Here is a 27,677-nt window from a genome sequence, read left to right on the forward strand (position 1 = left end):
TTGTCAAAAATACATTATCTAAGGCGTATTAGAAAGTTAATGAATAATTTATTATATCATGGACAGGGATATATTTGGAAATAATTCCGATCCGCAATGGTGATCCCTTTCTTCAAATAGCGAACCTCATCATCCACTGCTGAACAAAAGCCTTCCCCTTAGAACGCCACAATGAACGACAACTGGCCACTTGCATCCACCGGTTTCCCGCAACTCTCACGATGTCGTCAGTCCACCTGGTGGGAGGCCTGCCAACGCTTCGTCTTCCGGTTCGTGGTCGCCACTCGAGGACTTTTCTCCCCCAGCGGTTATCTGTTATTCGAGCGATGTGGCCCGCCCATTAATCTGTCATCTCCCAGGATAACAGGATCAAAGGAATTTGGGCACAAATTTGTGCCTCTGGGAGAGGACAGGTTAATTGTCACTTCAACTTGCATATTTTCCAGCTATATAAAGTTGTGTTAAATACATTGTGATGTATAGATTATATCATTTAAGAATAATGTAAACCTGTTCAAAAAAATATATACCTCGTTGAGTTTCTATCCGGATTCTTCTCAACAGAGGTTTTTCCGAACCGGTGGTAGATTTTTTTTGACGTTCATAAGTATGTGCTTGTGTTATAGCTTGGTATTGTATAAAGATATTTTGACTTTGACTTTGACTTTGAAAATAATAATACCAGAAAAGTACCTAAGTATTAAACTTTTGTTTTCGTCGTCGCACGATTTATTGGCCGATTTTTTTTATTCCTTGAATTGAAAGTGATTAAGGAAGTTCACTTTTTTGCAGGATTCAGATGAAATATTTGGGGGCTGTTTCACCATCCATTGATTAGTGTTAACTGACGGTTAAATGTGATGCCGTCTCTATTTGTTTAGTTTGAATAGACGGAGACGGCATCACATTTAACGGTCGGTTAACGCTAATCTATGGATGGTGAAACAGCCCCTTAGTATTCAATTCGAAAAGTTCGAGGGTTAAATAAATTGCTCGCAAAAAAGAACCTACTTAATGTGACTGGTCAATTTTATACATAACATACTCGTAATGATATAGCCAGCTCTGGTAAAACCATCAGAAAGGACAAACAAGGTCTTATTGTCAACGCTTTTACCCGACTTCCAAAAAAGGAAGAGGTTATCAATTCGGTTTTTTTTTTCTTTTTTATTCGACTGGATGGCAAACGAGCAAGAGGGTTGTTTTATTATTTAACAAATGCATTGAGTACTGAAAGTGCCACCTGTCACACTGTTTTAGTACTAGTTAGGAACCGTAGACTTAAAACAAAAGAAGTGCGAATCAGCGTCATCTATGCTTTAATCAACAAAACTATGTCTCCGAAAAGGAGAGATTGTTGTATTTCATTCGCCGTAAGAGGGCGTCATGAGATGTATACTCAATCTGTGGTCGGTGTGCTGTGCACACACTTCATTCTTTGGATTTAGACGAGGTCGTACTAAAAAATTCTTTATATAAATTCTAAATTATGTAAAATAAATGAAAGGTAATTAACAGTCATAAACTTCTGTAGTTTTCTTAAAATAATACGTATCACGTTGTTTTTTTGTCAGCCTCCTACATGAACTGAGCATAACTTTGTCTATGGTTTGGCTTGTCACATTCAGTGTTACCAAAGTTAAAATTTTTAGTCAAAATAAGCTAATTCTAGCCACAAACCTAACGTTATATTCGTATTATTTCTCATTACAGATAGATGTTTACGTTTTAAATAAGTAATTTTAAGGTTTCCGTTTTATCACTAGTTGTTTAACCTTTTCGCCGCCACGTCAAATACAAAAGACATCCATACGCCAGGCTTCTATATTGCAATGCTTAAAATTGAACCCTAACACAATTGTACGCAGATTTGTTTTTGCATTGAAGCAATGGATGTATATATATATAGGCCGTTGGCGTCGAAAAGGTCAAATGGGTACTTAATAAGACAAGTTATTTTTATATTATTCCATACTTAGGTACACTTTCCTGTTTAATTCTGCTGCGTTCTACACATTAGGTACATGGCTGTACCTACAGTATTGGCAAACGTTTTGCGAAGTAGTTATCCACATCTGCTGGCAGTATAGGATATACAATACAATACAATAAATCTTTATTGCACACCAACACATAGTAAGCAGTACATAAAACACAGGCATATACGTAGAGATTTTCTAAGGTAAGCAATGACGGCCTTATCGCTTCAGAGCGATCTCTTCCAGGCAACCTTTACTATACAAATAAATATATCTCGCATATTATATCTGGCTCATTTAGGTTTACCTTTATTTTGTTTTTCGTCTATTTCGGGACAAAACAAATCAAGTTTTAGAACTACCGAATTAAACAACGCAATATCTGGTTTTAGTAGGCCTCTTTTCTAAAATATTTGGCTACTTTTTCTTTCAGTTTCCTGCCAACACCAATCGAACTGTCATTTAGGGATTCGATTCGCATCTCATTCATGGTGTGTACCTATGTAATGTCCTGCAGCAGTTATTCGATGGTTGTTCGTTTGGTGTTCTCACTAGTTGTATAGTCTATGGTTTTCAAAGAAAGTTTTGAATTGAAGAAAATTGTCTGACACTCGTTTGTTTTGCAAAGGTAAAGTAAATAAACAGAAACGTATCGTGTTTGGTTTGTTCTTTTGACATTTTGTAAAGAATATGGTTTTAAAGATATAAATGAGAGTAAGAAGGTTAAAATCGATTTTTAGATTCAATCGTGGAGTGAAACGTTAACCGCGACGTGCAAATTAAGTTTAAAAAATACACATTTCAGTGTAAATTATCATCATTGAAGATAATACTCGCTTTAAGTAACTACTTCCCGGGTTCTAAATTGAAAAATTGACGTATTAAAGCACGCATGCGCTTTCAGTACGCTACGAAGTCATCGTTCAGTCGGTTGTGAAGAGAAGTACACATAGACAGCTACAGCTATTTAGTCGTTGGCTCGAGCCTGGACGGTGCATAGTTACTTGCAAGGTGGTCGGCTGTGGACCTCGCCCGTAAACAACTGTCCAACAAAAGTACCTACTTACTCCAAGTGAGTTTGAATTCCGTATTTTCTAAATCCCATTTGCACATTTTCGCATGTCAGCTGTTCACATGTTTGTCTAACCCCCACTAAATTCTAAGTTTAACAAGGGACTAGTGTGTCTGGTTTACAAGCTAGTGTTTTAGTTCTTAATTCAAATTCAAATTTGTTATGATTCTTTGATTAAGGGTTTGATTGCCAGCGGTGATGTTCATCTGATTTTTTCCTAGTACTAACTTTTTAACAGCATACTTTGGCAACTAATTATTGGGGTCTACTGTGTACATATTATTTTATACTAATGGCAAACCTGCACACATAACTATCCTCACAAACTGATTTAACCCTTAATGCTCACTTATAACTTTAATTATCTAAAATGATTTTATTTTATATTACTTCTTACTTAATTGGTTGCCTACATGAAAGGGTTAAGCAGTTATTGTTTCGAATTTATTTGTGTAAGTATTGGATTTTATCAAATTTAAAGTATCAAGTAATGCAAGTATCTTTTATAGCTCTAATACAATTTATTCATTACACATAAACAGACTAGTTGACTGTCCATGAAACACTGTTTCATGGACAGTCAACTACAATGAGATTGATTCGGTCAAAGTTCACTTAACCTTAAGGTTGTGTGTACATCTTTTAGTAACTTTGACTGTGTCAATCTTTTTGTAGTTGACTGGACTAACATACCCAGCAGAATGCTGAATCTTAAATCTTTGATAAAATCTATACTTACATAACAATACTACAGCAAGCATGAGCTTTGCATGGTGTTATTTTGCATCACTTTTTAAGGCTTACGTTTTCTTTTGGGTGTATGTAGCATGCCTCGTGGTCTGCTGAACGATGGCACTTACACATGCCTGGAGCAGGTGTATCAGGGCACGACCGTGCCTAACGTAAAGGATGGTAGGATAAAAAAAGCTCTCAGATTCTCTAAGGCCAAAAGGAGAATAAACTTTAACGAGTTATTGTTCAGTCAGTTTAAAAAGACGAAAGAAGAATCGGAGTGAGTATGTAGTTTGTGCCTGGGGCATGGCCGGTGTTAAACCATATGCATGGCTTTTATCATTTATATCAACAAGCATAGACAGTTCCATCTTTACCGTGAGAAGTAGGGCATTGGCTCAGGGCCAGTTTTTGGAGTTCCGAAATTCAATTTTTTTTGCAAACCAAAAGGTCCTGAACTTTAAAGTGTCCTTGGGCCTCTGCCTGGTCTTAGAAAGTGCTGTATAGGACTTGGTTGTATTACATTGTAAAACTGTGAAACATTGTGAAACAATTGTTTTGGAAATTGCTACTTAAGTATTACAGATGATTTAGTAGCATCTTACTGATTTAGGATATATAATTTAATGGTCCATTGTGTTAACATCACTATTTAATACCTAACTAAAAGCTACTGTGCAGTAACATAAAATAATATAATACATCCAAGATCAAAATAGGACTACACTTGCTGATTGTTTAATTTCTTTGTGTGCACTTCACTGAAATTGATAACATTTGTTTTGTTTTGAGTTGTCAATTATGTTGTTCTTAATACAAGTGATGTCATGATGGTGACTACAATTAAGGCAGTTAGTGACAAAAAAAAATACAAATAGTGTTTAGAGTCAGCAAGTGTAAAATCTATTTTAATTGAAATTAGAATAGTTGTGTACATTACAGAACAGTACATAATTGTACATATATGTAGTCAACTGGTGATCTAAAGTTTTTTTAGAATTCATATGTAATTGTAATTGATCATTTTAGTTAAATACATTTTAACTAAAGGTTCCTTATAATCAGTTATAATATTTTGGCTTAAAATAAGCCTGCAATTTTAAAATTTTCTTTGTAATATATGATAGTGGCTAGTGGCGTCCGCGGACCGGGACACGAGCTGTTGGTAAGCCTCCAACAAGATGGAGCGACGACCTGGTTAAGATCGCGGGATCGCGGTGGATGCGGAAAGCGCAAGACCGGTCTGAGAGGAGAGCTTTGGGGAGGCCTATGTCCAGCAGTGGACGTCTTTCGGCTGACATGATGATGATGATGATCATATGATAAAGATTAAATAAATAAATAAATGGAAGTTCAAGCCAACTTCTTTACCAAGAAATTCAACATTAGTATTTACATTTTTTTTTTTATTCAACTGGGTGGCAAACGAGCAAGTGGGTTTCCCGATGGTAAGAGATCACCACCGCCCATAAACATCTGCAACACCAGGCATATATTTTGCATATAAATTTTAAATTGTGTGGCAACATCAATAATGATGTACATATATGTATAGATAAATAGCAGTAAGGGACCTTTAGCTATGTGTACCTACATAGTTACCAAGTTGCGTTATTATGTAAAGAGGAAATAGTAATTGCTGACTTATCCATAGCTTACGTAACTCTTATTCTTGTACTGAAACTATTTGTTACTTCGATTAAATATTACTTTATTGAAAACAGAAGATTTAGGGGCTGTTTCACCATCCATTGATTAGTGTTAACCGACGGTTAAATATGATGCCGTCTTCGTCTATTCGAACAAAACAAATAGAGACTGCATCACACCTAACCGCCAGTTAACACTAATCAATGGATGGTGAAACAGCCCCTAAGTAGAATTAATAGAAGATAAAATTAAAAGGAGCTGAAACAAACATTGGTACGGGAATAAAACGAGAGTACATCCAAACCCGTAAAAAAAACAAGTATCAATAAAAACTGGTTAATTTACCATTTATTCATTTTCCAATAATTTTCGTTATGTCTGATTCCTTTTTAGCGAGCTGAATTACATAATAGGTCTTACCTTATTTCAGTAGTTCTCAAACTTTTTCTGCGACAGAACCCTATTTTAAAAGTAAATTTTTACTGTTGCCATAAAATAGTCAAAAACCACTAATTATATTGGAGGTTTGACTGCAACTTTACAGGACATCACAAGTACTTTTTTTTAAAATTTCGTCATTATTTCGGCAAATGCCTCGCAAAAGCTTTGCGAAACCCCAAGCTCTGGGGCACTTTGAGAATATGCTTTAGCTGGCCCTTTCAAAAACATACCAAGTAATTTGTGCCCTAAAATATCGGGTGCTACTACGAAATTCGAAAATAAAAGTTCGTATTACTATCGTATTGTCCCTCTCACTCCCGTATATTATATAATAACTGTAAATACCAGTTAAATATAAGCGTCAGCGGGGCGGCAATATATCGTCACTACTTTGAAAAAAGCTCGTATCTCAAAATTGATACTTTTCTAATTGAACTTTACGAACATTATTTCAAAGGTCAATTTTGTTGACGTATTGATCTGAGATACGAGATTTTTTCAAAGTAGTGACGATATGAAGTTCGGATTTTTCACTTCGTAGTATCCTCGTATCCTCGTATCCTTCAGTATCAGTTCCGTAAGATATAACTAGTATCTTTGTTACGTAAGCAATGGACATCTGTAGTGAACCATAGTGTCACCACGCTACACCGAGTAAGCTATCATACAACGCACTATTTCAGAGTGAGTATACTGAAAGAGGAAAGCAAGGAAGACAAAATGCCGACCACCAATGCGGAAGAAGCCGCCTTACTTGGGTAAGTTTAATTTAGATAGTAGTTTAATAGTATCCATCCCTTTCCCACTAGCTTTTAAGGTCGGCTACACATTATCAGAAATTTCTGTCAGAAAATCAGTGGCGTGGCTGTATTTCTGTCAGAAAACCAGTGGTGGGGCGCAAGAAAATTTTACCGCCCTCTTACGTATGTATTTAAATTTAAAAGACAGGTAGGGTGACGGCACGAATCATGGACATGGTTAACCACGGTAGTACCCAGTAATCGACAACAAGGATTCAATTCCTTATAGTTCACCGTTCATGAATTTTACTAGTTATGATTGTGATAGTCAGTTATCTGAACATTAGTGTTTTTTAGGTGACCAGATGGCCTAGTGGTTAGAGAACCTGACTACGAAGCTTGAGGTCCCGCGTTCGATTCCCGTGTCGGGGCAGATATTTGTATGAAAAACACGAATGTTTGTTCTCGGGTCTTGGGTGTTTACTATGTATTTAAGTATGTATCTATCTATATAATTATATTTATCCGTTGCTTAGTACCCATAACACAAGCTTTGCTAAGCTTACTTTGGGACTAGGTCAATTGGTGTGAATTGTCCCGTAATATTTATTTATTTATTTAATAGTTCAAAAAACTAGAACCGTTTCTTAAAATTTGGATTAACGAAAAAAAAAACCATTATTGGTTCTTGTCCATGACTGGTGCCATCACCCTAATATACAGTAATTCTTTAGAATCTTTAAGATCAGGGTTTCTGGTGCGTAACGAAGTATACTCGTATTACATGACGACGTGATTGTTAACATGTTTTTAATCAAAAACGTGTATAGAGCCATGTTATTTTGTTATGAGGATTAAAGTTTCTATCTATCTACCTACCTATCTAACAACAATTGATATAATGCAATAATTGATATAATTTTCATTTGATATAATTCAATTTATCTGTAAAACCAAACATTTCTATTGATATTAATTCGATTTGCTGTACTTTGGGTTGGGTTAGGACGTTAGGTTAACTTAGGTTTCCTATCCTTTGAAAGTCAAATGTTGGTATATCCAGTGAAATTATATCAAATGTTGTTATACCGATCACTCCAGCCCAGGGTTTCTTAAACTTTTTGCAGCCACGGACCACTTTCACAATTTAATTCCACGGACCCCTGACAAAAAAAATATTTAGGAAATATCCTTATAAATATTTTTACAGATTGACCTACAACGGACCACTGATACACATGCTACGGACCCCCAAGTCCCCCACTTTAAGAAACCCTGTTTTAGATGGTTGGTTTAGGTGGCTGGTTGTAAGAATAAGCTCGAATATTTACAAGATATAATCGTTTATTTATTGAAAAATTTCACCGCCCCTAATTCCGCTACGCTACTGCTGACACGAGGAGTAGCACTAATATTTATAGCGAAATAGCTTCTTCCAGTAACTTCGTCCACGTAATATGTACGGGTATATTATAATTATAATTACGTACCTGCTGTTTTAGAGCTGCGAATGGTAGAATGTCGTTGTAGCCAGCGAAAGACTTCTAAATTTAAAATCTAGTAAGAAATGTTTCTCTTCGACATTTTAGCTATACTATTTGCGTTATGAACTGAATGTGACTCAGACTATAAATGCCCGTGGCAACTGTTTAACCGACTTCAAAAAAAGAGATGGTTAATGTTTTTGTTTGTTACCTCAGTTGTCCGTCATTTATGAACCGTATTTTTTAAGCATTAAGATTTAGATCGTCATCCTACTAAAAGTTTGACATTTGAGAACTTAGACAAAATAAAATTATGAATTTATCAAATATTAGCTGAAAATTAACGTACACTTTGAAATCATTAATTTAACAGCTTACCATTATGATATTCATCTAATCTCCACTAAGATTGGGCGCGTGTAATATTTAGTTACCCTAATAAGGTGTATTGTACAGTATAACCCTCCCACCAACTCAAAACTATTTGACTGACGCGGGCTCAACCCGGTTAGACTAAATATACCCGCCTAATTGCTCTGCCATTATTTGTAATTACAGAATAGTTTATTAGATTGACTTTAGTTTCACTAAAATAACCATAGTCAACAGGCCAGTATATGAATTAGTTACATTTTCAACTAGGTCTTCAACTTTTAATAATGAGTTACCTACCTGTAGATTGCAGATTTCATTTTGAAAATTGACAGGGTTGAATGAAGGGCCTAGGTAAATAACAGTCCCAAAATGTTCTAAATTCATCTTAAGTTAACAAGACGTAATTTTTGAGATTATAGAACTAGTAGGAACCTGGGCGACTGAGCTTCCCTCGGGCTAAAACTCGATAACAAGCGTTTACCCAGAGATAAGACCAAGCTAAATCGATTTTTTATCCCTGAACACCCTACATACCAAATTTCATCGCAATCGTTGGAGCCATTTCCGAGATCCCCGAAATATATATACCTACATATATACAATTCTCGTTTCAAGTTATTAGGTGGACCTTATAACCCGAGGCGATCGGGAGTACCTTAAGGGCCATCTATACTATCGTCACACATTTGGGGCACACATTTTGCAATTAATAGCTATACGTGTGACAAGGAGGGGGGAGGGTCTATGAATGGTCAAAATTGGGTGCCCCCTTACACCTTACCAGCATCCTTCATTATACTCTAATACCTCATTCCTTTGTTATTTTTTCGAACCGACTCTTGTTTATTCTTTTGTTTAACATCTTGAAGCTAAGGTCACCGAATGCGCTGGCAAGGTAACCCTATATTCTCTAACACCGTGTCCGCTGGAGTCTATTACTAATGGTCTAGCGTTACACCTTGACAAGTTTCTACCTTATTCCTTTTAGTTAGGGCGGCAGTTGGTGTGATGTTGGCAATCACAATGCCGTACACGTTTACGGCGCGAGTTGTTACGTATAGGTATCGATTTTAAAGTGTTCGAGAATGTGCTTGTGAATTTCGGACCAAGATTTTTAATGGTGTCTATCGAAACGTATTCCAATTATGTGTCAAAACTATAAACGAAAATCAGTTCAATATACCAATTCCTAGCGACTTCGCGATTCTGAGGTCGAAATAGCGAAGAGCAATGTTGGTTTCACTTTCACTTCAAAAAAAATCTTGGCGGTCTCCATACGAAGTATAATCATCTAAGCCATGACTGCAAATCGTCAATTTATTCCAAAAGCAACATCGAATAGACATATTATACGTACCACATTTTAATAGCTGTTACCCTAAAAAATTGTCTATCACCATCCCGCGAAAACTATGCGATTTTACGGGATAAAAACAATCCCATGTCCTTCCCAGGGTCTTAATCTTCATTTTTAGGGTTCCGTACCTCGAAAGGAAAAAACGGAACCCTTATAGGATCACTTTGTTGTCCGTCCGCCCGTCCGTCTGTCAAGACCCTTTTTCTCAGGAACGCGTGGAGGTATCAAGCTGAAATTTATATCAAATACTCAGGTCTACTGTCCCTTGGAGCTGTGAAAAAATCAAACTTCTAAGCCAACGCAATCAAAAGATACAGCCGTTTATGCCGCAAATTTTCGAAACTCGCAAGGGAATCAAAACCTACAGCGTACTTCCCGTGAACTCGGAATATTGAAATTTGGTACGAAGCAACGTCACAGATAAAGGAAAAATTGCGAAAACCGTAAATTTTTAGTTACATCATATACATAAAAATATTTATACGGAACCCTAGGTGCGCGAGTCCGACTCGCACTTGTCCGGTTTTTTTATGTCTTGTCTTTGTTCTATGGTTATGTTAATTGTGATGTTTTTATGGCGTTAAATAAATGCATTTTCTTTCTTTCTTTCAAATTTCATCTAAATCGGTTAATGGATTTAAGCATAAAGAGGAGACAGACAGACAGTTACTTCCGCATTTATAATATTAATAATTAATAAGCATTAGGAAGAATGTAACGTGTTCCAGTAATTTTTAATAATCATTACGTACCCGGGTATGATTTTGAAATGTTGCCCTCACTTCCCTTGTAAATCCCTTTGTAGCTGTCATCTAGTCTTTAAAACAAGTGAAGTGTGATTTTTAAGTCTCCTTGTACCCATTATTTCTGATAGCATCTCGTTTATTACTCACGAAACATAGTTTTACCTTTGGATTTAATTAACCCCGGGTATTTAGTGGTATGGTGGTTGTACATGTGATTCGAGAGTTACAAGTTAGGTTTGCCTTGGAAAGCAGAGTTACTACGTCTGACGTTTTAATTCGAGCACATTGTCAAATTTTCACAATTAAAATCTTTATACAAAGATATATCTTTAGTAGGTAGTTGTTTAGGTTCTGTTTACAAATTTACATTTCTATTTTTTTGCTTATGCCAGGCAAGAAAATACATGTTGATTCAGGTATCTCTGTGATGGACCTCTGCACGTAAAGTAAGACATGAAAAATGTACTATCCATGTTCGCAATTAAAGTTATGAAGAATATCGAAGCGCTGGTAGTATAAAAAAGTGGCATGCAAAAAAGCCCTTTGCGGCCTACTTACAGATTTTGATGTGAGAGCAATGACTTTATTTAGTTTCTAGATTCTTCCAATAGCTAGCCACACATAACTCATGAAAGTCTGCAAGGATCGTCGTCTAACGTACGTTAAAACAGTTTATTAGTACTCCCTGCCGCGTAGCCGGTGACGCTAAACAGTTAATCGTGTTAGCATTTTGTGCCAACATTATACTTTGTATGCTTACCTACTTTAGCCGGACTGAAAGATGTAGACACTTCATGGAAAACCGGTACCATGTGAAGCCAAGATAATGCTTAAACCAAATTTTACTATAGTCCTTTGTAGTTTTGGTCTAAAAAGATAGGTTACCAATAAAGACGTTGAGGATTTTTAGATAGTGAATTAGTCCCGTTTAAAAAGGTAGAGTTGTCGAAAAGAAAAATGTTTAATTTCATTACAAATCCGATAGGCTTGAGAGCTCATTTGTCGCTGTGCAAGTTATGAAAACCCTTGCAAAAATTTGCTCAGAATAAATGCTTACGCACATAAGCGCTCACTTTACGTGTACCCTATGGGTGTGATTGGATACATCTGCACATAAGCATGTAAAGTAACGAGAACCTCGGAGTTCCTCGCTTCAAAAGGAATAAATAAGAATTACAAAATACGATTTTTCCCATACCCGACTCTTTTGTTTGCAATGTGCCTTACACATGTTTTTCGTAAAAAGAATGTGTCGTCACACATTTTGACATCATTAGTCTGAATTGGAGGAATACTTTTTATTTTACGTAACATTTTTAATATAAAAAAACATTAAATTTAAAAAATCAAAAAACCCGACTGCCTTAAAAACAAAAAGGAAGAAAATAAGTCTAGTGGTCTAGAACTCTGTCAAGCAGCTCGCTCATTTAAGGTTCAACACTCGGGACCCATTACCAAGATTTTTTAAGCTGGTTACGATTTGAATGGGTCCCGACTGTTGAACCTTAAATGAGCTGCTTGACAGAGTTCTAGACCACTAGACTTATTTTCTTCCTTTTAGTTTTTAAGGCAGTCGGTTTTTTGATTTTTTTTGAAATTTTTTTTTTTAATACTTTTTGATATTTCTGTGAAAATAGTAGATTAAAAGTATTATAACCCACATATATTTAGAATGGGCTAATTATTAGCTTTCATTTGATTCTTATATTGTTACAAAACAAAATATATTTTTTTATTCCTTCGCCATATTTTTTTTCGCAGACGCCATATTGAAATATTATATACCCTATGCCACCCCGACAGTTATGACGAATCCAATGATACCTCATTTGTTACAATCCGTCCAGCCGTTTAGGCTGCAGCGAGGACCAAAGAAATGGACAAACATACCCACATACATACATACATACGCTCGAAAAACATTACCCTCCTTCGGGCAGTCGGGTAAAAAGAGCCGTTGCAGGCCCTATACCACAAAGTGCCGTCCCGCTGACGCTTATGTCATTTAATGCGCGAGTGAAAGGGACGGTGCGATACGAACTTCGATTTGCGAGTTTCGTAGTAGCCTCTCAGACACGAATAGAAAGACTGGGCGCACCGAGGACGTAAAACAAGGGCGTCAAACCAACTTTCTATCATTTATAAAATCAGAGGAATCGAACGCATACGAGTATAAGCTTCAATTTTAACAGTCCTGGGCGGGTGAATGGGTAGGTTACAAAGTTTAAGGCTAGATAGAGTGAGCCTCGAAATAGGTCAGTAATCTCGTATAGAACTTGTCCTTTGATGGCATGCCCTGTTTCGGATAATTAAGGCGCAAGACAACTTAGGCCTCTCATATCAAGCTCTGCATGTCGCTTCCGACAACAAATACTTACATCCTTATCAAACTCGATGAGAAAAACGTATAAAACTGAAAACATACTCGTAGACAGCATTAGCGAATTGAGCTGCAACGTTTTTGCGAAAAACATTCCTAATATAACGAGGTTCAAACGCCAATCTTAATGGTAAATGTATTTCCCTCTCAATACCGATTCAGGTCGGGACTCTTGTCTAGACAAAATTATTGCTCTTGTGTCGGCGAAAATAACTGGTTACCGGGCGCCCTAGCAATCATCGACCTTTGCAGACTTATACGTTTCTTGCTTATGTGTGTGCGCAATTACTTCTGTCTAGGTAAAGCTGAAGTATTGAAACGAATTTTATAAATGATTGATTTTACGACGCAAAACAGCCCACTCGTGTTATTTCAGTCGAGATTATTCTAGAGTCTAAAACGGAGTATTATTGACAAGCTCTGTCAAGTCTGTATTTTTCCAAAATTTTAGACTAATCATTTAAGAACTGTCATTTTAGGCATGTATAAGACGTCTTTAAGTTTTTTGTAGTGAGACCAAACTTGTGTTCTTTGTTCTAAATAGTCGGGTTTATACCTACTACACCTTTTAGTGACTTGTTAAAACCATGCTTAACACGTGTCGAAAGGGTTACGTGTACACTTGCGCCCAAAGTGGATACGGACGAATGTAGTCGGAATTTAATTATGCAAATATAAGCTTTCCGTCCACCGAGTATTTTTCTCATTTTATTTTACCTTCGGCACAGGAACGCCATTATTTTATACCATTGCATAAGGAAGTTCGTAGCGATTCTTACCTTCGAGTTACGTAGATGATTAAAATTTTCTTTTGAATGCCGGTATATATTTATTTAAATACAGTAAACAGGAACTAACAATTAAATTCATCTTCATCTCGGCCTACATACATACGTCCCACTGCAAAAAGGCACGGTCACAGGAGTCTGAGGAAGACCGCGGTGAGAGCTTCAGTGGCGCTTTCGGCTGAAACGGCAAGCCAGCGCCAAATAAAACCCTCGACCTTAATGTGCTTTCATGAAACCCGTGGTCGGTAAGCGAGTAATTGCCCGTAATAATTTTGCTGTCATGAAGCCCAAAGTCGGTAAATGAGTTTGTTACTGTATGGCGTGCTGGTCGTGCTGGCGTGCGGGTGGGCGGCGCGGAGCTGGCGCTGCCAAGATCGCAGTCAGCGGTATCGGCAATTTTTGAAAAAAAATTAGTTTTTGTTTCACAAATATACAATTTTACTCGCAAATGTGATGAAAAACATTGTATGTCGCACATGCGGTACTAGAATTAAGAACATCGACTCATTAAAGCCCTCAGTCTTCGACTTCGGCCTTCTAATAGACTCTCGTTCGTAATTCCTTATTTACCGCCCTTAAGACACAATGTACTATTAAATACTTAGGAGCTGTTTCACCACCCATTGATTAATTTTATTTGACGGATAAATGTGCTGCCGTCTCCGTCTATTCGAACAAAATTAACAGAGATGCATTAAATTAAAAGTGCATCAAATAAAATTAAAAATAAAATTAGTCGAACAAACTGCATCATATTATGTGATGTTGATATCCCCTACTTTTGTCAAGGAAATCGTAGTGAAATTGATTATTAAAAGGTTCCTCCCTGGTACAATAATCAGTTTGATCGACTATACATCGATGGACCAAAAAAATGTTCAAGGTAAATGGTCCGTCCATTTTTTTAAGTTTATGCAACTTTTCTTGTATAAAATAACTCTGGTAATAGATAATGACATTTATACCTAATAATATTTATTTAACGATTGCTTCTCTAAGAATAAAAAAAAAAGCCTGCATTTTTTAAAAAAAATCTCGAAGGTATTGACAGAAATTCGCACGGGAGGCAGGGATATCTTTAATAATTCCGCGTCCGAACAACCCGGTAAAGAAAGCTTTACGGCACCGCTTGGATTCTTCAAAGAGCATTTTATGAAATCCAAGATCGTCGCGCTCATTATGTAAGCGGAGGAAATCTAAAGGGATGGCAACTCGAGGTCGTGCTGGGTATGTTTCCAAATTGAAAGTGGCGAAGTTGCTTCCAGCTCGCCTGGCTACTTGCCAAGATAACGGGTCGATCGTGGCGCACGTAGCTTGTACTCCAGCCGTTTTCAACTCGACCTTATTCTTCAAACGATTGTTTATTATTTTTGCTCTCACTTTTAACATATTATTGTGTCTCTAGCAATGTTTTGCGCGTAATGCTTGAAACATACAGAGAGCGGTGGCGGGGTGGTGCGGCGCGGCGCGGAGGCGGTACCGTTTGTAATATTCCAGCTAACGTGAAAGAGGGCACACAGAATACACGCGGGAAATAAGCGTGGTACGGTATTCTGTGTGCCCTCTTTCACGTTAGCTCGAATATTACAACCGGTACCGCCTCCGACGTCAGTGTGTTTCTAGCTTTTAGGATACGATGCGGCATGTTATAAGAAAACAACTAAAAACTATGCATGCTCCGAACGTAGCGGCAGTGTCCTTTTTAACCGAAGATGCAAAAAAAAATCGTAGCTTCCAAACTGATGGACCGATTCCGATAGGGTTCTTTTACGTGAAAGCGAATTTCCTTAGCTAAATATTTTTGATAAAAAGTTGGTTCAGCCATTTTTGAGGTATTAACTTTAAAAGGACAATGTCGTGGGATTTTGAACTAAAGTAAGTTTAAAATCCCCGACAGTAACTTGATTAGTTCTTTGCTTCTGTCATGCAAAAGAGAAAGGCATATGGTCTGTTGTTTTCTTCGACGTCACGTCATGATAGAGACTACCTTGATGCCTTTTTACTTTTAATTTTTAGCGAATTATGGCAATACTTCTTTTAATATATATTATATTATAATAGCTTTTTGCCCGCGACGACCGTGACTCTGTCCGATAAGAATTTGTTGGTTAGGTTATCATCACTTCTCATTACATGGGATGAGGGCAGAAACAGATGGTGAATGAAAACGATCGCCACCACCCCCCGGCGTGGCAACAGAGCCCCAGTGTTTTAACCGTACCATTCAGCCTCTGCCTGCTTTCCCCGTATACAGCAGCAGCGTTGCAGGGGCAGTACTACGAAACTCGAAACTTGAAGTTCGTGTCGTGCGGTCCCTCTGACACTTATACTATTGTGTTTTGTTTCTTTTCTTTTGTACAATAAAGCATACATACTACATACATACTATTTAATACGAGAGCGAGAGGGACCGTACGATACGAACTTCGAGTTTCGAGTTTCGTAGTAGCCCTGCAGGTGGTAGGACCTTGAGCAAGAACCGCCCGGATTGCTAACACCATCTTGCTTGCTAATCCTGCTGTGAAGCAGCAGTGTTTGCACTGTTCCGTTTCGGCGTGGAGAGTAAGACAGCCGGTGAGATTAATGGCACTTGAGCGTCATCTTAGGCCTCTAGGTTGGCAACTCACCTGCAATCCCCCTCGTGTTGCAGGTGTCTATGGGCGGTGGTGACATCTTACCATCAGGAGACCCACTTGCTCGTTTTCCATCCAATCGCAGCGTGCATGAGCAAATTAAGCTCTTAATCGCGTCACCTTTGGTGTAAATCCAATTCTGTGTTGACCTACATTGTACCATTGGACCGTCATTCACGGTAGTATAAGTATACGGAAAATAGAAATAAGAAATACGGAAAAGGGGGCTACTACGAAATTCGAAAATCGAATTCCGTATCGTACCGTCTAACTCTCGTATTAAATAATATTAGCGTCAGCTTAACGGCAAGATACGAAGTTCGAATTTTCCAGTTTGCAGGGCTACTATGAAACTCGAAGATCGTATCGTACCGTCCCTCTCGCTCTCGTATTAAATGGTATAAGTGTCAAAGGGACCGCATGACACGAACTTCGAGTTTCGAGTTTCATAGCAGCCCTGCAGGCTTGATATTATTGTTAGTCATGTAACAAAGCAAGCGCGGTGCCGGCAGTTCATTAATGAGTCGATGTCTGACGTTTTTCTGGGTGCGGTACATTTACCCCCCGTGTACGCACACCGTCCTACTTTTATTTCATTTCCCCAAATGGGAAGCTTATGAGGCCTCCGTGCATTATATTTCTGTATTATGCTGAACCTGTGCGATAGTTTGTAAAGGTTTTGAAAAGTTATGTTCATTTTACGGGGTTTTAGAACCCCGTGCACGCGACAAAGATGCTGCCGAAAAATTTATGGCAATAATATCAGATACGTCCCACCGGTCCTAGAAATAGAGGCGTAAGTATCAGATATTTATGCACGTTTTGTAATGTCAGATATTGGTGCTGGTGACTGTACATTTATCACTCTGTAGTACTCTTTTTAGGGTTCCGGAGCTAAAATGGCAAAAACGGAACCCTTATAGTTTCGCTATGTCTGTCTGTCTGTCCGTCCGCGGTTTTACATAAAGTGGGGGTGTTTTTTTTCTCATCCAACCCTATAGTGTGGGGTATCATTGGATAGGTCTTTTAGGGTCATTAGGGGTTTGCTAAGACGATTTTTCGATTCAGTGATATGTTTGCGAAATATTCAACTTTAAAGAGCAAATTTTCATTAAAATCGAGCGTCCCTCCCTGCCACTAAAATCTAAACCGGTGGTTGGAAAATTAAAAAAAAAAAACAGGATGGTAGTAAGTATATTAACCTTTCAAGGAAAACTATAACGGCTAAGTTTGCGTGAGAATTATTAGTAGTTTATGAGTAAATACTCGTATAGCAGTCTAAGGTATAAAATATACCTAAACTTGGAAAATTCCGTATAAAATACGAAATCCTCAGAAAAATATTACTTAATTTATTCGTCATGGCTACGGAACCCTATTTTGGGCGTGTCCGACACGCTCTTGGCCTGTTTATTTTCATGTGCCTACGTTGTGTCAATTTTAAAACAAACCGTTTTAACGACATTTTAGTTTTCGAGTTTTCCTACTTTTCTATCGCGCCAATGCCGCAGGGCTACTATGAAACTCGAAGTTCGTATCGTACCGTCCCTCTCGCTCTCGTATTAAATAGTATAAGTGTCAGAAGGACCACACGACACGAACTTCGAGTTTCGGTCTCGTAGTAGCCCTGCTGCATTCACACCTCCCATGCGACCATTCGTTTGACGTCACACGTACGCGGCACTCGCTACTTGGTGACGCGGCGCCCACTTTATTCCCCATAACTAATCGAATTAAAACTTATTACTAATAATTAGATCAAGAAAACTTCTATGAAAATAATATTATGCAACTACTTGAAGGGAGAAAACTACGACCGATAGTCTAGTGATCATTGCAGTAACTCTAGGTATGGAGCTGAAAGTAAAGGGGTTTTAAATTTCAGGGACTGAGACGTTAACTTTACCGACATATCACATCCTATTTTTATTGCCATTTGGTGGTCGCTACTCGTACCTCTAGATTCCTAATAACTCATGAAAACTATTTACATCTCATTGAAAGTGACACCGATAAACTTATGTAACGCCACCACATAAACATACGGTTATATCTTTTAGTGCCTTTACTACGTCTTGCTATTTTTATAGGCCCGATAGCTCGGAATATCGCTTCAATAAAGTAGAATATTGAAACGTTATACATAATATTGAAAGTATGATGTAGATTGGAGTAGAGTTGAAGTGTGCTTCTAAAGGTACGTACGATTAGGTACGTAACAAGCTTCATGAAGCTTTCATCTTTTAATTAAAGAGATGCCGTATAGCTTAATTCGTACGTCCTGATTTACCCGATTGACTGTCTCCACATTGTCACCAGCCTTTGTGCTCCATGCATTCTCTTAATGGATAATCCGAAAGCATAAATGGATTGGATTCTGTTACGTTTTGTTTGTTGTCCTTGATCCGACGGCTGAACGGGTTTGCTTAATTTAATGGGATGGGAACGGGTCTTTAATTTCATTAGTGAAATGCTTACCGTTTATATGCTCAACGGCACAAAATTTGGCCCACCCTTCATACAAAATTACCGATTCTGCATACATTTGAGGGCCAGATTTTTTGCCGTTCAGTATATTTATACGTGTACGTACTTGGGCACGTTAATCGATTTGGTGTGGGGCTGGTATGAACAAGTAAAATAGTGTAGTGGTTTAAGAACCTGTCTACGACACTTTGAGGTATGTTCGATCCGGGTCAGAGTAGAGGGGCTACTACGAAACTCGAAAATCGAAGTTCGTATCGTACCGTCCCTTTCAATCGCGTATTAAGTGACAAGCGTCAGCGGGACGGCAACATACGAAGTTCGAGTTTTGCATTACTTTGCGGAGGTCCATATATCAATGAAGTAAAATAATTTCTTTGCGCACCCGCGACCTTATGATAGCAACGTTTATGCAAGATATGCGTGTTCATGCAGTTCCTCCACCTCCACACTGTACACTAGAACACCACACTGTGTACTGTACTTACAGTGTGGAGGTGGAGGAACTGCATGAACACGCATACACTGACGCGTTTCGAACTCAACCAGAGCTCATCTTCAGAGCAACATAACCGTAGATACACCAAAGTTGTTAAACGGATCTCCGTTATTCTAGCGCCAATTAGCCTGTCAGAAACTTTCATTGATCTAAATTGTGTTCTGATAATTTAGTTTTTTAAAAGGGAATAGATCTAGCGACCCAACTACTCTAGAATCCTTGAAATGCCAGATTGATTCAATCTCATTAGGTATTAGTCTCAGTGGGTAAATATTGTGAGATTATTTGTAAAGAAATTGATATCTACGTAATCCGACACTGAATAGCGAAATTCTACGTTACATGGCATGGCTAAAGACGGACTGCCGAGGCCGATTCATTGTCGTTCAGGGAATTGTTTTAGTAGCCTTATGAATCCAAATGAAGATGCCGTTTGCTTAAAACAGACTCTTTTCTTTGTCTTGCCAAAGAATTTACCTATTAGTGGCCAAGATTCAGTCTTGTATATAGGTAGTCCCACGAGAGTTGAAGTGAATGATTACACACACAGATACACCGTGTCGTGTAATGACAGCAAGATTTTGACATTTAGGTACTCATTCATTTAAGTCATTCTCCTTTTGTGTAATCAGTTCTTTTTGAGCTGTTTGTGTAATCTAATCATTCACTTTAACTCTCGTGGCACTATATTTAAACTTTGGGCACAACTAAAATTCAAGAAATATGTATAAAGTAGCCTTTACCCGCGGTTTTGCTCTCGTAAACCATAAGATTAGGCCGTTAAATTGAAATTTCGGGGTTTTGTTCAATTACAATAAATTATATTGACGTCTTGATTATACGTTGTATGAATAATGCATCGCTCTTTCAGAACTATACGAGTACCGACTCAATTCGAAATATTTTCATTTTAATAATAAAGTCTGTGCCAAAACCACCAGTTATAGTTTAAAAATGCCATTATTTCGAGTTGAGGCCTTTTTTTTTACGAACGGACTGTTGCTGTTAGCCTCAGACAGCTTTTACAGCATACCAGAGAGAGGGCGAGCTGCCAGATGGGCCGCTCAGCAAGTGGGTAGTTTAACTTAGCATGCAATTTTTTTTTAAACAATTCTGAAGGTGCGATGACCAGCTGTATTAAGCAGCGTTTCCACCGGAGATGTGCGAGGAAAATGTTTTTCATTAACCAGTAGAAACGCTTCATTTACCTCCCCTCGCTCCGCTCAGCTGTTTCCACCAGAGATGTGCTGTGCGAGGATGTGTAAATGAAGCGTTTCTGTTGGTTAATGAAAAACACATCCCTCGCAACACATGCTCGCACATTATTGGTGAAAACGCTGCTTAAGGGGGAAAGAGACACACGCAGTCTAAACTTTCTCATTTATACCTAATGCTAGTACGGTCAAGGACTGTAATTCATGAGCTACCATGGAACCTTTTGAAAGGAAAAGTCATACGATTTGCATTGTTGATTAATGCGATGTCACTATGACGATTGCTGTGAAATGGTTCCGTGGTGGGTCCGTGATTAAAGTCCTAGACCGTACAATAAGAGCTTTTAAAAAGTATATGCCCTACAGGTAGTAGCGGACTACAAAGATAACCTAACCTAATCAACAAAAAGTTGGAAAACCCCCGCCTTTTTCACTCCAAAGTTCAATATCTCAAAAACGGCTGAACCGATTTGACAAAACATGTCTAAGAACCATCGCTATCAAATCGGTCCACCCGTTTCAGAGCTACGGTGCCACAGACAGACACACATAGCGGTCAAACTTATAGCACCCCTCTTTTTGCGTCGAGGGTTAAAAAATAAGTCTTGAAACAGCGCATGTTCCTAATTTATTAATTGCTGGTGCCAACGAACGTCAACGTTGATCCCCTAGAAACTACAGAACAAACGAAACTGAACATACACATTATTCAACGTATTCCGTTCTGACAACTATATTTCCCTTTATGGGGCATGTCTCGGAAGAATCAACCTAAATTATATTGCTGGGAACTAGGCCCTTTGTATACTTCAGAATGTAAGTGCTTGCTTAGTAAATAAATGAACGGTGTTGAAGGTGTCACCTACAAAGTGTCAGAACGGACATTATTTGTACGCAGAAGTTGATAACACGTCATGGGTGGAGGCCTGAAATTTTCTCTATGAGGAGCAAAACACATCATACGAAGGATTTTTTAAAAACGCTCTTGATGCTTAGAACTTAGAAAGAGAAAGGAGACATAGGCCTTTGCACAGTAAACAGTGACATCGCATTAATTAACAAGGAATATCGTAAGACTTTTTCTTTGAAAAGGTTCTATGATGGCTTATGAGTTAAATTCCTTGATCGTAGGAGAATGAACGAACTGGCCTCTCTGAATTTAAGTCGAACTTTACTATAAAAACCACTTTATTATAGGTACTGTCGGGACTAGGCTATATACCGCTGGCAGGTGGTAAAACTGACCACCTGGCACGCTAGATTGACTTTATTATGTATGTTGTAAGGTAGGACTTAGAGAGCTGGGATCCGACCCTGACATGACCAATGTGGGCATAACCAGTGGGATTCGGGCAGAGAATGAAACTATTTTGAAGAACTAACAAAAGTCCACTAATTGTGGTCAAGATAAAACCAAAACAATAAGACTCACTGAAATCTTAGAAATGCAACTATCATAACGATTCACAATAACTTAAGGAAAAGCCTAGTTAATAATAAAGAAACGCGCCTAACAGTTCCTAAGACTGTCGACTGACAATTGACGATCGCTTTTCACGCGTCCAGATCTTAGGCTCTGTCAAGCGCGCCACGCATGGCAACACTGGCGTTTCGTAAGTGCTATAATGCCAATCCTTAATAAACCACACAGTAATGATCATACAAGGACCATACTCATATTTCTACATGTATAATGTTAGTATTTTTATATTGTGTGATTCTAGAATTTGATTTTAAAAGACGATTGACAGCGGTATAAACGAGCACAGTTTGCTCCCAACAGCCTAAGCGGCTGGACCTATCTCTGTAAAGTATTAGTTTCCAACAGGAATAAAGCTACGTACAGAAGAATTATATTTTTTATTTAAACTGAGTTTGAAGTCACGCGCGTAGATCCCCATTACCTAAGCTCTTACCAAGTTACAGTCCCCACAAGTGGTGGAGGTGCGGGGTACATAAAAAAGTCAATCTAGCGTGCCAGGTGGTCAGTTTTACATCCTACCAGCGGTGTACAGCCTAGTCCCTATAGTACTCTTGACAGTAATACTTTGATTGTGTTGATAAGTCTCTTCATTAAACATAACTACTAATTAGTTTTTATAGTTTTCAAGGTAATTTGCAGTTATCCTGAAACAAAATTCGTACACCGCCATCTAGGCGCGCGGCGCGAAGCGAAGTTATACTAACCCTTACAACTTGGCAGCTTGCAATGTTCGCGTATGTTAGTTAGCTTGTAAGTTGTGGTTTATATACAAAACAATTGTCAAGCACTTCTTGGTGTCCGTTGAGCTGAAATTTGGCATATTTATGTCAGTTTGGAGACTACAAAGTAATCTGGGAGTGAAATTCAAGGGGTCTGGCCTGGTTCATATCCGCAGGATGGAACTCCTCAATGGTTACCAACTTGAAACTTGGTAGTTTCAGTGTCCAAAAAGTATAATGAACAAAAAATACAGTCAGAAAAAAAGCACATAGGTATAATTTATTTTAACACAATCTTATTTTTAAAGTAAGGCTGGTATACTTACTTTAAATACAATTTCAATGCAGTTTTATTATAATAGGTATTATATTTAAACCAAAAAGTTGTTAAGGTTCACTGGTAAGTGATTAAATTTTGTACCTAATTGGCTTCCAAATCCAATGCTCTAAACAATAGCTGCGCTCGATCGTTCATTTATAATTCGTAAGCTCAACAACCCTGCAATGTAATACAACTCGGACGAACTCTCTTTTATCTTCTACGTCTACAGAACCTTGAAGTCGGGTCCAAAAGTTCGAGTGTAGCAGCTCTTGTGTACCGGGGGTCTAGGTACTACGAAATTCGATTATTCGTATCGTACCGTCCCTCTCTCACTCTCGTATTAAATAATATTAGCGTCAGCGAGATGGCTTTAGATACGTGTAATGGTCTTGCTGATTGATTGTATTAAATTCAAAGTGATCGTGTGTCAACTGACCCTATGTAGTACGTTACGTTACGTGGAACCACAGAAATAACAATAAGAAGATGAAGAATACACACTTAATTAGGTAAGTGTGCAATGAGTTGGTCTCAGGGAAAGAATGTAAACTTTGCCAGTAGGTAAAATTGTAATTATTACGTTTTTTGTATGTGTATGGACCGCATTTAATATTTGAAATAAGAGTCGGTATTTTTTTATCTATTCATTTTTTATATAACATGTTGATTGTAAATTTATCGAGTATTATTTCCTTCCTTCCCACATTTCATGTCAGGTAAATAAAAAAAATCGTAGGTAAGTACAAGTTTTTTTTCTTTCGTCAATTAAACAAAAAAAATAGACTTATACATAATAATACTCGGTTAGAGTTCCGTGAGAGAGATGTCACATCTACGTACACTTTTCATTTGCTGTTGACTAACGAGTGACGTCACAGGCCCCTACTCCCGAGTCCCGACCTTCACGCGCTTCATCTTTCGTCTTTTTTTTTTGATTGACAAAAGAAAATAGGTATACATGTCCTATATTTTCTGGTAATCTAACCGAGGAACTATATAGAATATTTTATTTATCCAAGAATCCACCCAATTGTTATCTTGAAATTAGCGCGCCTCAATTTCATTAAATTCAATGATTCGCGATCTCTTTGAAATAGGTGTTTACTGATATCTCGCTGGATAAAGTCAGCATCAGATAATGCATACTTGGGTTAACAAAGATCAGAAAAAGCTTAGCGACGGTAAGCCCTACGGCTATTGATTTTACCTCCCTTCTAAGTTAGAATACTTTCGTTACAGAAATTTTGTATAGTAATTTGCAAATAGATCCAGTTCCGTACAAGGTTAATAAAATTAGGTAGGTAAATATCCCAGTGCCGTAAAGGCGTATAAAAAGAGTATAAGTACAAATATTTTAATTTTTATGGCAGTAAAAAAACTCTAGATATAATTAAAATTGTAAATAATTTACTTACTCATTATCTAAAGGAAATCGCGGTCTAGATTCCCTAGAAAATAATTCAAAAGTTTCTCGAAACAAATTCTGAATTTTAATAAATAGCTTTTTGTAAGTTTACGTATTTTGGGATGTAACCGATGTGGTTTTATCGGAACCAGAAACGGAATCGGAACCGGAGCCCCTTAGTGATAGGTGGACGAGATGTTAAGGGTGGGTCCACTAAACCTGAGAGTCTATTGCGTAACGTTTCTGACACCCGCGATCACAATCAAATGATCGTTTTCGCACTTTCGCGCCGCTCATGTCCAGTCGCCGCGGTAAGCATTGACATCCGATATAACTTCCTTTTCAAAAGTAACGGAACCGGAACGGAAAAGGATGTTTAATATCAAACGGAACTTCCGACTTAACGGAAACGGAATCGGAGCTCCGTAACATCCCTGATGTGGGTGTGTGTATTGTTGTAATTTGTTCCGAAAGTACATTACAAAAATCGATAGACTGAGTTACAATGTATAATTAAACTGCTACTCGCTTGAAAGACATCGTTTCTGTTAGCTGCCTTGATGATTGGGTGAATCTTTCACAACAGTACACTTGAATTAATATGAAGCTTCTTCTAATTCCACAGGCACGGCTAAGCGACGAATCCTTTCCATCAACCTAAAAAATACATAAACTTATGAATAAATAAAATCTGCGTAGCGAAAAATACGCTGGCTCTTAAGTAGTTCCCAAACCCTCTCTTAATACAACTCTTTAATCCTCGAGGAATTTGATAAACAAGTCACTCTTCTCCAGTAGCGGTGGCTGCGCCTCTGGCTAAGTGTTGTCAATCTGTCAGTCACATAACTCTTTATAGGGGGGGCGTTCCAAATACGTAACCCAATTTTTGAAGATTTTTGACTCCGTCCCTCCAACTCGCCGTAACGTTTTTCTGTACACCCTCCCCCTCCCTAAACATTACGTAACACCCAAATGAACATTTTTACTTCAGTCTATTAGCTTTTCTTTAGCCGTTTTCTAAATTTAGTTGGCATTTTTTTCGTACTGTTGCGCTGGCAAGTCAACATAAGAACATTTATAGGCCAAGAACAACAACTGATGATGCGTATCTCCCATTTTTGAGGACATTAATAGTACCTATGAACTTTTTATAAAACAATCTGTGATGTAACGCGTTCTTCGAATCGAACCCCCTTCTTGCCCCTGTAACGCATCGTAACGTTTTACAAGACTCCTAGGAATAGATTGATTATGTGAATCATATTACTTGAGAATCTCATACTGACAGTCAAGTACGAAAGTCCGACCCTTTTGAGTGGATCTACATTTGCTTTTTAAATCGCGACGCCACTGTCGTCTCATAATAAAGTTCATGCTTGGAGAGAGCGGGTCTCTGCTTACACTGATGCACTGATTTATGTTATTAATTACTGAAAAATAATCAGTTTCAAATTCAATATGTTCAATCAGTTGTAGCCCTGACTAAAAACCGGATGTAATAGGCTATTGCAAAATTCGAACTTCGTATCTTGGCGTACCGATGACGCTTATATTATTTAATACGAGAGTGAGAGGGACCGTACGATACGAACTTCGATTTTCGTAAACTCTTAAGAAAATTCGAAACTCAGTGTTTTCTGAAGATAACTTAAACGTTTTTACCGCAAATAATTCATTTTTATAGTTGCCAGAGCCAGAATGGCATTAACGGAACCCTTATAGTTTCGCCATGTCTGTCTGTTTGTCTGTCTGTCTGTCCGTCCGTCCGTCCGTCCGCGGCTTTGCTCAGGGAATATCAATGCTAGAAAGCTGTAATTATTCACGGATATATATGAAAACTATGGTACAATAAAAAAAAAAAAAAAAATATTTTTTTAGGGTACCTCCCATAGACGTAAAGTGGGGTGTTTTTTTTTCTCATCCAACCCTATAGTGTGAGATATTGTTGGATAGGTCTTTTAAAACCATTAGGGGGTTGCTAAGACGATTTTTTGATTTAGTGATTTGTTTGCGAAATATTCAACTTCAAAGTGCAAATTTTCATTAAAATCGAGCGTCCCCCCCCTCTAAAAGAAAAACTATGAACGGTTAAGTTTTCTTGAAAATTATTAGTAGTTTAAAAGTAAATAGCAGCCCAAGGTATAAAATTTACCTAAACTTGGAAGATTCCATATAAAATACGAAATCATTAGAAAAATATTACTTGGCAAAACTGCAAGATGTTATAAAAATATCGAAGCATAGGTATCGAAGCTTTGGCGTTTGATATCGATATTGTAGGACGCAAAATGGCGTTCTTTCTGCTTAAACTGTTAAGATAGCCCTTGACTGTATGGCCCTTGGTCGGAGTCACTTGACTTTCGAGAGACGACTACTCGATTGAATCTCTTTGAATTCATCGAGGTTTTCTTTGATAAGAAGCCAATTTAAATGAATGAGTATAATGCTTCGCCTTTCAGTCATAATTACTGCAATATCCGGATTTTAATCACGTTAAAGTGTAATTATTCGAGGGTTCCCGCCTTAATTTTCGTGGACGCATTTTTGTATGCATGGGTTTTTTGATGATGTTTTCTATTATTTTGTAGACTTCCTATATTTCTACTAAGTAGATAACCTGGAAACTGTTACAGAATCTTCTACCGTGACAGCAAAAATGTGCCCACGTAAATCAAATAATATAAACGCTCGAATAATATCCTAAAATATGTATGTAAAAATACCAAAAGGTTTTGGCCGGGGCGGCCATGGTCATGAGTAGACTAAAATGTGTAGGTAATGTGCCGAAACGTCGAGGTAATTTTGAAGACATACTTTTACTTGATTAAGGACCTAATACTGTAGTAATAGGCCAGTGTCCTACAAAAATTTAATCAGTCGGTCTGTCAGTTAGTTAGAAAATGTCTTACACGTGATTATTCTTTTGTCAATGAAACAAAACATTATGAAGATAATAGCCAGTAAAATTCCGCGTGACGTCCCGACGTGCGATACTTTGTAGCACTAGCCCCTACTTCTGTACTGTGATGCGCTTCAACTTTGTCATTTTTTCTTTGAAAAAATACATGTCCAATAGTTTTTGATATGATGTAGGTAGGTACTAGTAATTTTTTTTATTTACCCAGGAGACTACCCAATTATTACAGAGTATTCTATAGACAAAGTAAACATGGC

At 37.8% G+C, this 27,677-nt stretch overlaps 1 protein-coding gene across 3 annotated transcripts in view; it reads left to right on the forward strand.

Moving 5' to 3' along the window:
- The first annotated feature begins 2,477 nt into the window (after nucleotides 1–2,477).
- The window catches only part of MESK2 (misexpression suppressor of KSR 2), a 92,154-nt gene continuing 66,954 nt past the window's right edge, over nucleotides 2,478–27,677 (forward strand). For 2 of the 3 annotated variants that reach the window (XM_074099706.1, XM_074099724.1), the window contains exons 1-3: nucleotides 2,479–2,607; nucleotides 2,884–3,051; nucleotides 6,558–6,632. In XM_074099706.1, the coding sequence (XP_073955807.1) occupies nucleotides 6,595–6,632 (38 nt within the window). In that variant the 5' untranslated portion in view covers nucleotides 2,479–2,607; nucleotides 2,884–3,051; nucleotides 6,558–6,594. Of the gene's footprint in view, nucleotides 2,608–2,883; nucleotides 3,052–6,557; nucleotides 6,633–27,677 lie in introns of all 3 variants that reach the window. The other variant, XM_074099715.1, reaches the window with a different exon arrangement.

Source organism: Choristoneura fumiferana, chromosome Z (assembly GCF_025370935.1).
Source record: "Choristoneura fumiferana chromosome Z, NRCan_CFum_1, whole genome shotgun sequence".
Lineage (NCBI taxonomy): Eukaryota > Metazoa > Arthropoda > Insecta > Lepidoptera > Tortricidae > Choristoneura > Choristoneura fumiferana.